This window comes from Rattus norvegicus, chromosome 13 (assembly GCF_021556685.1).
Source record: "Rattus norvegicus strain SHRSP/BbbUtx chromosome 13, alternate assembly SHRSP_T2T, whole genome shotgun sequence".
Taxonomy (NCBI): domain Eukaryota; kingdom Metazoa; phylum Chordata; class Mammalia; order Rodentia; family Muridae; genus Rattus; species Rattus norvegicus.
The window spans coordinates 79,710,763-79,726,062 of NC_141546.1; the positions used below are offsets into that span (position 1 = coordinate 79,710,763).

Below are 15,300 nucleotides of genomic sequence, written 5' to 3' on the forward strand. Positions count from 1 at the left end.
ATCCCGAGTATGAGCCACTGAGGAAGCAATATTTACAAAGGAGAACAGTCGAGGACCTCTCTCTTTGGCCTAAGGAACTGAACCTTAAAGAATTTCGGCCACTGAAATAGATGGGTATCTCCCCTTCCTCCCCAACACTTTTTGTCAAAATAATCAAATAGAGGTTCGTGAACAATGAGCCAGATGGTGATATGGATTTTGAAAATACATAACTGAAGAATGCAATCTGGATTTTCTTACGCATTTGGGTGTGGTGGGCCACACATGTATTCCAGCACTCAGAAGAGTAAGACAGAATGATTTCAAATTCCCAAGTTCAAGTGATGCCTGGCTACATAGTATTATCAAAGTACATGATACCCTCAAATGAAACTACCCCAATGAACCATTACCTTGTACAGTAAGTATCAAAGAGGTTTTAAGCAGAAAAAAATTCAGAAGGTGTTGAGATGGTCATTTTGTTTTTTCACTGCAATTGGAGATTTCGGCCACTGTATGGCTATACAATTGCCTTGTCCCTGTCTTCTATTAAAAATACTGACACCCCTCCCTCCTCCCTGACCTGTCTCACACATGACACATTGGAACAATCCTTAAAAGGCTCCAGGTCACTAAGAATATTTTTAGAAAGAAGTCTAACAGAATCAACACGGTTAAGTGACTAGCCCTCGAATTTCGTTTTCTGACTTTCTGAAGTCATGGGAATATCAAGGTGGCCAAGTCAGGTCATGAGGCTTCACAGGTGAATATTAGCCCTCATCAAGATGTGATTAGTTTGTGTATAGTCTATGGTCAAAATAGCTCTCCCAGGGACAATGCTTTGAAACCATAATGCAAGTCGAAGATGTGATTCATTAGGGAACATTGTTTCTAAATACAGAAAAAGGAACCTAAGGGTGATAGTTTTAATTCATTTGGTTAAAATTTTATAATACTGTGTATATTCAAATTCAAGAGCTCACATTTCTTTCATCTTTTATTCTGATACTTTTTCTGGAGTGTTAAATTCAAATCTGATCTTTGAGGTAAAATGCCAGAGTCCTTTTGTCTTACCACCTCTTGGCATGAACACATAGTCAGGAAGTATTGTGAAGAAATGCTTTAGAGTGGGACCCACCCCCTATGTGTGGGCTCGGGATGAGGCAGCAAGCAGAGGAACAGCTTAGCAACCTGAGGTCTCACAGGACTTGGGCCATGGCACCATTTTAGAACAATGCATACAATACACATGCATCTCTCTCTCTCTTCTAACAATGCAACTCTCAAACTACTCCATTTTTCCCATGTAGAACCTTCCCAAGCTTAAACTGTCAAATTCAATTGCCTAACCTTCAATATGAACATCAGGCAGAGTCCAAGCATAGACAGAATCTATGGCCTTCCAAGAAAGCAAGAATTAGAATCATCATGAACACTACTCACCTCCTTTGCTGTTTCAGGGAGAAAGCATTTTTTTTCGTAAAAATCTAATTAATTCATTGTATCTGCACAAATGCTTTGTCTACATGTACGTCTGTGCACAGCAGTGTGTGCCCAGAGCCCATCCTCAGATCACTGAGAACTGGAGCTACAGCTGGATGTGAGATGCCATGTGGGTTCCGAGATTTGAATCTGGATCCCCTACAAGAACAACCAGTTGTTTTAGCCACTGAGCCATCTCAGTCCCTAAACTTGGCCTTTTACATGTTGTTTTGTCTGTAAATTATAATTAGTTCTTTAATGTTAAGAAAAAGTTGGCATAGCCAAGGTACAATGATAAAAATCCACTGAAATCCTCAAAGAATTAATTTAAAACATTTAAGAAATATTTGAAGAATGAAGAACCTTTGCCAAAGACACAAAACAGTTAAGGGAAAAGGATGAATAAAAATTATTGGTTAATATTCACAGAGCTTACCAATAACAAAATCCATTATATTCAAATAGGACTTGGCCTGGTCTAGATGATTAAAGTATTTAAAGTCAGAATTTGTGCTTTACTATTTATCCTCAGAGTTTGGATTGAAGCACTGGTTTTTGTGAGGTTTAGGGAACATTATATTCGATTTACCTTAAATCCTTTTTTTTTAAAAAAAAACAAAAACAAAAAACAAAAAAAAACTTCCTCTAAGGAAGACTACTAGGACTACCTTAGGAAATATTTCTCCATGACAGGCTTCTACAGGACACTACTTAGAGAATGACAAAGGAACAGCCAAAAATCATGACTATTGATTATCACCATCAATAAGCAATCGATAAATGATACAAAGGAGTTAGGGGAAAATTCCATTATTCAAATAAAATGATTCTGGGGGAAACATTGCAAAGTGTACTTTATTCTCCATTATAGAAAGCTGAGAATAACCTGGCCCTCGGCTGATCAGAGTTTGATGCCCAATTATCTGCCAAGTCATCCAGACACACTGTAATTGATAGAAATCTTTCTATAATAATGAGCCCTGGGAAGAACCAGATGGCAGCCATGAGTGTCAAGATGTTGCCCAGAGGTAACGGAACCTATGTACATGGCTGAAAGCTGTTCGGGCTTTAAGTTCTATAACAGCAACTACGAATAATCCATTAGGACTTCTACATGAGGGCCTATGGGTGAACACCTACATGTCTATGTCTAGGGCTATTGTAGTCTAGACTATGTCTCTAGAAAAGAAACAGAACAGCACAAGAAGCCTGTGGAAGTTGTTACAGGGGGCATCTCAAACAAGAATATGCAAGACAGATAATACAGCTAGGGCATCAGCAAGGAGATCTGGGGAGTGCGTTGTTCCTCTAAGCCGAGCCTGTAGGTATGTTGGATGATGAAACTGTTAAGAGTTTACTGCACTGTGAAAAGATGAAGCACAAGCCAGGGAAGAAGAATGATCACAGATTCTTTCTTCCTTAAAGTAATCCATGTAGCTGAATCCCTTCTCAGACTCAGCGAACACAGATCCTGATATTTCTCAATAACTTCTTCTTTTTCATAACCGTAGACTTAAGTGTTACTTCAAAGTTTCAGAGACAGAGGCCTGGGGAGATGGTTCAGAAGGAAAGAGTCCTTGCGTGCAAGCAGGAGGACCCGAATTTGTATCCCCAGCGCCCCAATAAAAAGCCAGGATCACATGTGCTTGCACCTATAACCTCAGTGCTGTGCAAGGCGGAGACAGGAGGGCTGCTCTACCTTCACAGTTGCCAGCCTAGTTCCAGGTTCAGTGAGAGACTCTGTCTCAAGGGAATAAGGAGAGGGGGAGTGGGAGAGTGGGAGACTGGCATTCTCCTCTGGTTTCTTCATACTAGTGCACACGTGTCTTCATACAGTCTACATGTATAACACATACACACACACGAAGTAAAGTAGAAGGAACCAAAGTTTCACAGGACATCCCTTATGGTGTCATCGTGTTCAAACATTTAGCAAGGAGAGAGGCTGGCAAGGTAGTTCAGTGAGTAAAAGAGCTTGCTCTACATCTCTGGTGAACACAGTAAGGAGAAAACCTCAAGAAAAGTGTTCCCTGACTTCTATATATACACTGTGGCATGGGCACACACACACACACACACACACACACACACACACACACACACACATTATTTTTTAAGTTAAGGTTTACATTTCTGTCCAGTTGATATTTTGCTCTATATGAAGCCACTGGCTGACACCATTTATAATTTTGCCTCTTTATCCCACGAACTGCAACGTTTTGTTGAAGCTATTTCATGTTTTGTATTGCCACAGGTGTCCTTCATTGTTGATAATTTTTCTGTAATATCATTAGCCAGAAGCCTTGTTTCAGTGACTCCTAAAAGCATTTTTGAGGGGAGGATGCCATGGTTTGAGGAAAGAGACAAGAAGAGTGCCTTTCCTTCACTTGCACTGGTCTATCAACTCATTCGTGCAAGAAGACATTGATGCGGCATCTACAATCAGCGTGCCAAGCTTCGGCCTAAGTTCTGCGAATGCAGTTGTGCACACAGCAAGCATACGGCCTTCTTTCAAAAGGTGAGCATCTAGCTCAGTGGACAGCATCTGCCCAGATGTTCTGGAGCCCTTTGTCAATCGATGATAAGTCAGAGAATTTGTACTTTCAGAGTTATTTCTTCTTTAAATTTTGTATCTCAGGAGAGGCATAGGGTATAACTCATTCCTTGCTCCTAAAGAAATGGAGTATAAATAGATTTGAAAGACTGAATATGACCTCACAGGCAGGCCTGGAGATGACTGATATGTGTTGAATGTCAACTGTATACTAGGAACAATACGCTAGCCTGAATAAGGCAATGTATAAAAACAGACAGGGTACTGTCTTCATGGAACTCATAGTCTAGTGTAAGGTATCAGAGGCCGTTGCATCACTTCACAGATAAGTAGAGAATTCAACTATGATAAAGGCTGTGAGGCAGATTTAAACAGCACACGAGGTGGGGGAGTGTACAGAGTGTGAACTGGGGATGTGTACAGAGTGTGAACTGGGGGGTGTGAACTGGGGGTGTGTACAGAGTGTGAACTGGGGGCGTGCACAGAGTGTGAACTGGGGGTATGCACAGAGTGTGAACTGGGGGTGTGCATATAGTGTGAACTGGGGGTGTGTACAGAGTGTGAACTGGGGGTGTACACAGAGTGTGAACTGGGGGTGTACACAGAGTGTGAACTGGGAGGTGTGCACAGTGTGTGAACTGGGGTGTGTGAACAAAGTGTGAACTGGGGGTGTGCACAGAGTGTGAACTGGGGTGTGTGTACAGAGTGTGAACTGGGGGTGTGTACAGAGTGTGAACTGGGGGTGTGTACAGAGTAGGAAGTGGGGGTTGTACAGAATGTTAGGTGGGAATTTGAAGAGACTGTGAGGGAGGAAATCCAGTCATGGAACAGAAACGTTTAGCATAGCTCTCTTTTTCCAGGTCCTGCAGTAGTCTGGAGTGGGTCTGGGAAGATTCAACTTGAGTCTCCAGAATGACCCCCCAGGCAATCCTAAGAGATTATTTATCTTGAGAGCCCAAGCTTTATGTCAGATTTCCCTTTAATCATTAGTGGTCTCATTTGTAAAGTTGGGGTGATATGGGAAGTTGAAGACTGTGAGGGTGACCTTCAATAAAGCAAGTATAAAAGTGTGCACAACAGCCAGACACACTCACAGAAGCAGGCAGGTAGGCATGCTGTGTTTGGTTCAGGAAAATTTGCAGGCACGTGAAAGCAGGGCCTAGTAGGGAACACCTAGGACGTGGTGTTTGAATGAGCATGGCCCCCGTAGGCTCACATGTTTGAATGCTTAGGCTGTAGCTGGTGGACTGCTTGGGAGAAGGATTGGGAGGTGTGACCTTGGTGGAGATGTGTCATTGGGGTAGACTTTGAGGTTACAAAAGACCACTCCAGGACTAGTCTCCCTGCCACACCTCTGCCTCCAAGTTAGTGGAAGAAGCACCTGCCTGCAGGGAGACCATCGTGTCAGTGGTTCTGTCTGCTGTTATTGTGACTCCCTACAACCTGTGTGTCCATTTGGTTAGACTTCTGATGGACTTCTGATGGTCCAAGACAACCAGGAGTCAGACAACAGGCATAAAAGACAGCACATAAAAGCCTCCCAGGACACAGTCCAGGAAAGAGAAGACATCTAGAAAGGGTAGAAGAGATGGATTTTTCATTTCTGTTTTAGTGGCTGGCTTTGTTCTAAGCCCTTTACATGGATTGTGTCCTTCATGTCTCGTGATAAAAGCAAAGTATAGGTATGCATGTGTGAGTGCATATATATGCATAGACACACACAAATGGGGGGAGTGTTAAAATTTTTCTGGCAAAGCAGTAGAAATGTCTCTCCTGCTTAGATGAAGACAGCCTACTGACGTAGAGTTAAATTATTTCGGTAGGTGTTAATATTGCAGCTTTTAAAGAAGCTGGGGTAGAAAATAGGACTCATTAATGTGCAGTGTGCTGAGCTCCAGTCTGTTGACAGGGACAGGAGGCAGGCTGAGCTATTGCCTCTGCTGCAGTTCTCAGTTCTGCTCTGTCACTGCCTGCGTGGGTGGCGTGTGATCAGGAGACAGGTGGCCTGCTCCTGAAAGCCACGGGAACGTCTGTACTTTGACCAACAGCAGGGATACTGGCAGAGGAGCGGTTCCCCATTCTGCCTCAAACTGGGAAGATCAGAAACATTCCCAGGAAATAAACACACACCTTAGCTTGTGCTCCTAGGCCTTAGTGTGTCTAACAGTCAACATGAAGCTGATTAAATTGGCAGGTTCCTGGGCCCCAGCTGAAGGACTTCATTTCAGTAGAGCTGATCAGGGACTTAGTAATCTGTCTTTTGGGACTTCTTCAGGGATGTGGGGTGATCTGTTTGCCTCAGTGTAATTCTTTTGAGTGAAAGTGTGATGAGTGTAGAGCTGATAAAAGACAGAAAGATTCTCTGGTGACCAGGTACAATATTCAAACCCACTGATGTAAAGTACAATGTGAAGAGATGTTAAGGGAATAGGCATAACAATGGGAGAATGTGTACACGTTAAAGGGTCATGAGCGTGAGTGTGGGTCTTAGTTAAAGGTTAGCCAGATGTGATTACTCTGTAAACGGAGACAGCAATGGGAGACAGAATCAATGACAGTGTGGAAAGACTGGCCTCCCTGAGGGGTGGCGCTTCTTCCAGTAACATCTGGCCTCAACCGCCTCATCTTCAGGATGATCAGAAGGTAGAAGTCAGTAAATATATGAGTGGCCTCTCCAAAGTTAGAATGGGCCACTTTTGTTTCCTAAAGGAGAAATTCACCCAATAACAAGATGTTCCGTCCTCTGAAAGATGGATCTACTTCATTGGGATCGATAGAAAGAAAGAAAGAAAGAAAGAAAGAAAGAAAGAAAGAAAGAAAGAAGGAAGGAAGGAAAGAAAGAAAAAAGAAAGGAAGGAAGGAAGGAAGGAGGAAAGAAAGAAAGAAAGAAAGGAAGAAAGAAAGATTGAAAAGTGCTTTGAGATCATCTTTTGTACTAGCAACATGGGCTTGTATATGTAGATCTCCTCCCCCACTGTTCTCTAACTGTAAACGTTACCAAACCTCTCAAAATCTATGCCTTTACATCAACTAGATGGACATGATCAAAGGTGGATTCTGTGTCCACGAACACAAATGTCAACTGGAATTATGTAAGTCCCAGAGAAAAATACATATTGCTTGGTTCTCTGGTGCCTGCTGGATTGTGTGGTGTCTACATGTGTTATATAAAATGATGCACACATGAAAGGTACTGTTATTATTTCAGACACTATTTAAGCTTGAGCTATTGTAAAGGTGACTTTGAATTAGGAAATGCGTCATGGACTGACATTACAGGAGTGCTTTTCGGTTGTATATTATCCCTCCCGATTTTCCCACTCTTGAATCCAGAACTCGCCTTGGGTCATTCTGTAGCACGCTCTTCATCCCGAGCTCCAAGTTGCACCAGGCACTGTGATCTTGTTTGCTCCACTGAAAACTCTACATTTACTGAAGCAACAATCTTCACACATGTGCCAATCCCTGACCTCTATTCATCCTCACAGATCCCAGACTTCTATTTAAGCAACAAGTCACATGAGCTTCCTGCATTGGACATCTCAGCTACCTTGACTTAGTATCTCTATTCACTCCAACACACATTCTTGGATAGTCTAGGTTCCTCTTCTCCAGGAAAATGGCTTCTCCATCTCGATGCTGCTCCAGGTGCTCCTGAGTCCCTCCTCCCCCATCGTGCTCTTCCTTTAGTGTTCAGTCCTTGTTTTCATGATGGCTCCCCCTGGAAGCTTGCTCTCAGACACCTCTACAATCGAATTCATCCATGTAATGAATGGTACCTCTTAGAATGACAGGACTGTATCATCGAGCTTTCTTCATTCCCTACACCCTGCAGTTACTTCTCTACACAAGAAGTCCCTGCTGCATGCAGAGCCCTGGAGTTGCTCATTGCACTGATTTACTTGATGATGCCCTCAACTCCTGTGTCTAGCATTTCTCTGAGGTCATAATGCTGACCTTCATTTGTAGCAAGCGCTATAGTTTATAATGTCTTTAAAAGACTATTATTTAATAGAGGTCTCAGAACAATCTTTTTTCTTTAATCCTTTAGATTATAATTTGACTGCGTCATTTCCCCTTTCCTTTTCCTGTCTCTAAACCTTCTCATGGGCACCTCCTGGCTCCCTTTCAAATTCATAGCCTCTTTTTAAAATTGTTGTTACATGTGTATATGTATACGTATATACAAGTATGTTCCTTAATATAACCTGCTAAGTCTGAATGTTACTCAGGTGTATGTTTACAGGGATAATCATGTGGTATTAGATAACCAATCAGTATGCTCTTCTCTGAGGGAAGACTGTTTCCCTCACCCTCAGCATTTCTTAGTTGCTTGAAGATCTTTGTAATTCAATGGCTCTCAATCAGAGATGATTTCGTTCCCCCAAGAGACTTTTGACAATGTTTGGAGTCCCGTCTGGCTGTTACAATGGAGGCAATAGGAATGCTGCTGAAATGTTATTGATAAAGGCCAGCATGATGCTCAAAGTGCCACAACATGCAGGATCCTGCACGCCAGAGATTCATCTGATCTAAAGCATCAGTAGCACTGAAGTGGGGAAAACTTGATGCAAGGTCGTTAAGCTTTCTTACGGGGACTCTACTTTGCTAGTTGTGACTCTAGGAATCCTTCTCTTCAGGACTACATGCAAGGTCCTGTGGTCCTATTGTGACAGTTAGGCACCTAGAGTAATAAAATCTCCTCATTAAGAGAAACAAACTGGGGCTGGAGAGATGGCTCAGAGGTTAAGAGCACTGACTGCTCTTCCAGAGGTCCTGAGTTCAAATCCCAGCAACCACATGGTGGCTCACAACCATCTGTAATGGGATAAGGTGCTGTCTTCTGGTGTGTCTGAAGACAGCTACAATGTACTCATATAAATAAAAAATTAATTAAAAAAAGAGAAAAACAAACTGACAATTTCAAGCTTGTGCAATATCATACCTGTGAAAATAGAGGCAAGTTAACATTGACCTTTTAAAAATATATTTATTTTTATTTTATGTGCATTGATGTTTGGCCTGGATGCAAGTCAGATATTGTAGTTACAGACAGTTGGGAGCTGCCATGTGGGTGCTGATTTGAACCCAGGTCTTCTGGAAGAGCAGTCAGTGCTTTTAACCCCATTGGTCCACCACATAGAGAGCAGGTATCAAGGGCGGAGTTGTTCTATCTTATTCTGCATCTTTCGGTCTTTCCTCAGCATCAGCTCTCACAGTTCCCTCATTGCCTCCAGTCTGTGCATTTTACACCTCGCTGGAAGAAGCTGCTGGGACTAAGTCCAGATGCTTGGATGGTGGGTTCCACAACAGAAAAGCAATGGATCATGCAAAAAAGTAACTGTCAGATCACAGTGAATTCAGGCCCCAAAAATGTATTACCAAAGCGCTTGTGGGTTTCCACAGCTTCTATAACTCAAGCAATGACAAGAGCTGGCGAGGATATGGAGGAATTGGAACCATCGTCTGTTGTTGCTAGGAACATGAAAGGATGCAGCTGTTTTGGAAGACGTCCTGGTAGCTCTGCATCAGGTTAGACATAGCGTTACCATTTGCCCAGCAGAAGAGTGGAAGGAACCGAACATCACCCTTATGAATGGTTAAATGAAACTCGTATATTCCCACAGTAGAATAAGGAAGTCCAAATACATGCCACACTTGGATGAACCTTCAAAACATACCAGGTTAAAGAATTTGGTCGTGAGCAATCAGGCTTTGAGTGATTCCATTAATACAGAAAAACTCAAAGAAATAGAAGGAGATTTTTTGTTGCCTTGGGATGAAGAGTTAAGGAGAAATAGTGACTACTAAATGGTCCAGGATTTATGGATGATTGATTAGAATGGCCTCAAACTGATTGCCAAGATGGTTCTAAAACTCTTTGACCAGTAACAGTCAGTGAGTGATATACCTTAAGTGCTGGTATATGAATTAGCTCTCCATAAAGCTTCTGATAAATAAGAAATAGAGATAAAGAAGGCAGAGAAAGAGAAGCCAAAGAAAAGGCGTGTGTCGTCTCTTGACTGTCTCTTGGCTGCATCTCTTCAAAGCATCTCAAGTTATTAGGAATATGAAGGATGGAAACGTCACCTTTCTCCCCTCACCTCAGTTCTTACCTGATCTTTAGTTCTGTTTAGAAATTAAACTATCTTTAAGCAGGTTAAGAAGAGAAGAGGCACACACGTTTTACTAACTTGGTGTGCCTTGGAAATTTCCACAAGACGGTGAAGTCTGGAAAAATGTCCAAAGCAAAATGCGCTTCTACTTTGTAAACAAAGAGTAATAAATCTCAGGAGAGAGGCTAGACATAAGAGGATGGCTAAACACAGGGAAGACAGAGGAGACCAAATTCCATGAAGCAAGGCTTCTCTGCAGTCCCCACTGGCACCTGGCTCTGAGCTGATAAAGCTATCGTCAGTTAGGAATGATTAATGCCCTGTCATTAGACAGCAGTGAGAAAAGCAGAAAGTTTCTCTGTGTTGGAATATTTTTAAGGCCAATAAACCTCAGTGTCCTAAGAGGAAATGTTTTGGGTTCCTTCAGCTTCCAGGAGAAGATACAGTCCAGTAATGGGGAGCTCCAGCTTTGGAGTCACAAAGACTGAGCTGGGTCAGACAGGCTTCTGGACTGCTGGGTTCTCCCAACAGTGCGGACTCTGGAATTTGGGTGCGGTGTGAGAACTCTCCTTTCAGTATGCATCAGACCTTCTGGGGGTTCTCAAAATATACTTAGCCATATTCCACTGACCGAGTATCTGAGGCAGGGAGATTGAGTGAGAGCAGGGAGTCCAAATTAACAGTCTCTTAGTGACTACCATGCTGCCAGTCCTAGAACCACATGATCTGAAATAATATTTAGTCTGAAATAATATGTAGACGTAATTTGCAAATAACACGGAAATCTGTACTTTAAATTAGTTATATGTGTTAACACAAATGCTTTATAAATACTTTATTTGCAATCTCCAAATGTTGATAAAGAAGTAACTGCAGTTTTTGATAAAATGATAAGAAGGATTAAAGAATAGAATCAAAAGACCTAAGCCATATAGTTGGACTCAAGAAATTCTTTTTTTTTTTTTTTTGGGTCAGGGTCTCTTTTAGAGTTTTATTTATTTACTCTACCTGTCCTGAACTTTGAGGTCTGTAGATACAATGCAATTTTTAATCGACCTCTAAATACTCGGCCACACCCTGGCTTACCTTGGCAACAAAAGTAGGGCCATTATCTGACCAGATTATCTTGGGCACTCCAAACCGGGGTAAGATTTCTTCCAGTATCTTCTTGATGACTACAGAGACTGTCTTTTGCTTGGTGGAGAAAGCTTCTATCTATTCCTGAAAAGGTATCTACAAGCACTAGGAGATACTTGTGACCATATTTTCCTGGTTTTATCTCAGTGAAGTTCACTTCGACTTCCCACTAATCTCTTTGCCCTGTTTGCTTGCTAAGCATTCACTTACTGACATACCTTATGCTTTTTTACTGCTTCTCTGGCTAAAATCTTAAAGTCTATTACATACACCTTAACTACTTGGACAAGCTTCTTATCTCCTAAATGAGTCCATTTCTGTATTTGTCGAAGTGAGTCTTTTGTTTGTTCTCTTGGGAATATAGTTTCCCCTCAAGTGTGTCATTGTCTTTTTTCTTCTAAGCAATTTGGGCCTTTTCTTCCGTTGTACATTCTAAGTGAGGCCATCCCTTAGTCCGATCCCAGTTCCCAGTGGCTGTCTCAAGAAATTCTTGAACTATAATGTCTTCATTGATGAAAAAATAGTACTAAGTATTGTTCCTCAGTAGAGATCATGGGGTAATAACCTGAAAACACATGGCAAATCCTAAACACACCTTTCCTTGAGCTCTTTCTCTTCTGTTTGTTTGCTCTGACCTATTCTGGTTCATTTGTTTTTATTTTATCTATTATTATTATTATTATTATTATTAATTCTTATTTGTATTCTTGTACATAAGAGAAAGAAATGGTGTAGATTTGGGTAGGAAGGGAAATGGGAAGAATCTGGGAGGAGTTGGAGGAGGAGAATCATAATAATACTGTATTGTATATTTTTAAAAAGCTATTGTAAATATAAAATAAATTCAAATTAAAAAATTAAAAAGAGATACCCCAAATAATTCAAAAATACTAAAACAGGCAAGACATTTAAAATAGTGTGTTCCATACCAAAAAAAAAAACTAATGAAAAGAAATTCTTAAAATCATTAGCCAGGAGTCAAAAATATTCATGCCAAACTGTCACTGTACACCTATTAAAATGTCCAAAATCAGGAAGAAAGAATAATTTTCTGGTAGGGTGATGCCATAGCACATGCAGCCTCTTTTAAAGTTAGACACATTCTTACCTAGTGACTGGGAAATCAGTCATAAGTATCTACTGAAGTGAAATGAAGATGAAACTTTATACCAAAACCTCTGTGCATTTATGGAAACTTTATTCATAAGTACTTATGCACGGTTATAAATAGTTTTTTACAAACGAGATATTCCACACATGCTTCGGATGGCACATTTGTATGGGACACCGTACTGTGAACTCTTCTCAGTAACTAAAAGAGGTGGGTGACCAACAGCGCAGTCGAGTCTCAAAAGCAGGGGTAATCCAGAGATTGACTCACGTGGCATAGCCCCACTTATTTACAAAACTGTAGGGACAAACATCAGATTGTTGGGTAGCAGAACTAGGTATCGGGAAAGGCGAGGCTGCAGAGGGATATGGGGAGGTGCTGTAGCCTGTCCAGTCTCCTCTACGGTGTGATTTCAGTGCTGTCTGCAGAACCGTATGCTACACGGTTAAAAAACTGGCCTTTATTTTATACACTGTACCTCAACAAAAAGAAAAGTCAGTGTAAAGTTAGAAAGTGCCAACTGATGAAAATTTGAGCTTAACCAGTTCTACACTTACGCTAGGGCTGAAGCGATCAATTTCAGCAGCTCAGGTGGCCCGGCTGCTCTCTCCATGGACCAATAGCATTTCTATCTGCACGTCGAAAATTTTAATAGTAGACCTGAAGACAGGCACATCTGCTTCTACCCCAAATTAAAAGACGTTGGACTAAGAATGTAAAAAAAAAAAAAAAAAAAACCTGCTCCTGGCTTCGCAGAAGACCAAAGGTTGCGTTTCGAAATCACCACCTGGATTTCCGTATGATTCTAGAGGGCTAAGCTGGAGAACGAACACAGAGTTTGCTAATGCGGAGAGTGGCAGAGGGGCCAGATGCCGGGAGATGAGGGATAGGTAGGCGATTGAGGGGTCTTTCTTGGGCGTTTCTGGGCAGAGTGGAGCAGCTGGCTCTAGACTCTCTCTCCGTGAAGTGATTCTCCAGGGAGATTTCCTTGATTTACATGTTCGTTGCATATTCATAGAATTCCACCTTAAAACAAACTGGACTCAAGCAAGGCCAATTTCTCAGCGTGGAAGAGCTTTTGCTTGAGCAATGACACACTGCAGTTGGATCCAATTCCCCCACATCTGGAAGCCACATGTCAGCAGCAGCTGTATAAAAGTCAGCCCAGCAAACGGAGGGTGACATTTCTTTAGCCAAAAGCCGGGGCAGTATGGACCTCACTCTTCTGTGGGTGCTTCTGCCACTGGTGAGCACAGCCTGGGGCCAGTATGGTGACTACGGGTACCATCCATACCAGCAGTACCAGGACTACAGTGACGACGGATGGGTGAACCTGAACCGTCAGGGCTTCAGCTACCAGTGTCCCCACGGGCAAGTGGTGGTAGCTGTGAGGAGCATCTTTAACAAGAAGGAGGGCTCTGACAGACAGTGGAACTATGCCTGCATGCCCACTCCCCAAAGCCTCGGGGAGCCCACTGAGTGCTGGTGGGAGGAGATCAACAGGGCCGGCATGGAATGGTAAGAAGGAGACAGCGCACTAGGGACGGGAGCATCTGTGCATGTACTTCATGGGGGAAGTTTGGACCTCGAGGAATAGCATGGCTCAGACCCTGGGCACATCCTAAACTTGCTATGGCATGCTCTGGGGGGCAGGTCTGTACAATGGAGATGGCATTGTAAGGTGGAAAACCAGGGCAGGATATGTCCTAGGAAAGACGGACCTCTCTGGTTCTAGTCCTTCAAAGGCCATCCTTATGCTCAGCGTGTCCTGCAGGCTGGGTGTGTGGGTGAAGGATGCTTATCAAACTTCCCAAATAGAAATTTCTTAAGGAGCTCATAGAAAGTGGTCATTGCTGTGACATTGGAATAACATTTCCATTTTGTAATGATTTACTGTTTTCCAAAAAATATTACTCCAGGATGGTTGGGAGAAAATAAACAATTAGGTCCTTAGCTTCAACATTCTGAAAAATACTGATTTAAAGTAAGTGATTGGGTAGACAGGACTGAGAACTAGAAACAAAGGGAGGGGAAGTTAAGTAGCCCTCTGCTGTTCTGCTAAATTATGCTCTGTCAGGTTTTGCTACTAAGATTTCTCTGTCTCCCTTTCCCTCTCTCTTCCTTTCTCTTGAATTTAAAGTAGCTTCTGTTGCTAGGATATAGTTTACCAAAAGTTTTCAGAGGTGCCGTCCTGCCCTTTCTGACTTTTGCCCTAATCAATGGAAAGGAATTGATCCCAGTTTGTGCTTCTCTGTGGTGTTTGAATATCCCAGCCCTGGCACTGGGTTAGAAACCTGTCTTAAAATCCAATGATGGTAAGACGGGTCATTCACAACTGTCCAAATGATGCCCAAATTTCAGGCCTTAGAGAGAAGGTGGAGGCTGACCCAGGAGAGGCAGACTGAGGGAGGAGGTAGCCCAGCTGGAAGGCTGCCAAGTGTGCTGTCTGCTGAGCAAGACCACTGTGTGAAGAGAGCTCCAGCAGGGCAGGGGTGGAGTGAGCATCCGGGAGGGCTCAACATAAGACATTAGTGGTGACACTTTCAGCCATCCAGGAGAAATGCCCTGAGCATACATCACATCACACACTATGTATACAATGATCTCATTTAATGCTTAAAGCAAGTCTATAAATCATGCTGTAGGTGGCAAACTATGGTCTGGAGATAAGGTGGGTTTCCTCAGCTAGAAAGACAAGATTGGATCCAGAAACATCTCAGCTTTAAACAACATATGCTCAACTACAGCAGTGGGTTCCCAAGAGCCTGCTGCCTCCACCCCAAGCTGAATTCTGTCTGCAGAGCCAGGGCCCCAGAACCACACTCAAGCTCGTTTGTCCCAGCAGACAGACTCATTGACTCACTTCAAGGGTGGAAACGGTCTAGTTGTAACTGCCCGTCCAGTCCACCCACCCCAGGGGA

General features: G+C 42.6%; 1 protein-coding gene across 2 annotated transcripts in view; it reads left to right on the forward strand.

The window, feature by feature from the left end:
* The first annotated feature begins 13,559 nt into the window (after positions 1 to 13,559).
* Positions 13,560 to 15,300, forward strand: part of Dpt (dermatopontin) — a 28,411-nt gene continuing 26,670 nt past the window's right edge. For both annotated transcript variants that reach the window (NM_001401366.1, NM_001401367.1), the window contains 1 exon segment: positions 13,560 to 13,897. In NM_001401366.1, coding sequence (NP_001388295.1) covers positions 13,590 to 13,897 — 308 coding nt within the window. In that variant the 5' untranslated portion in view covers positions 13,560 to 13,589.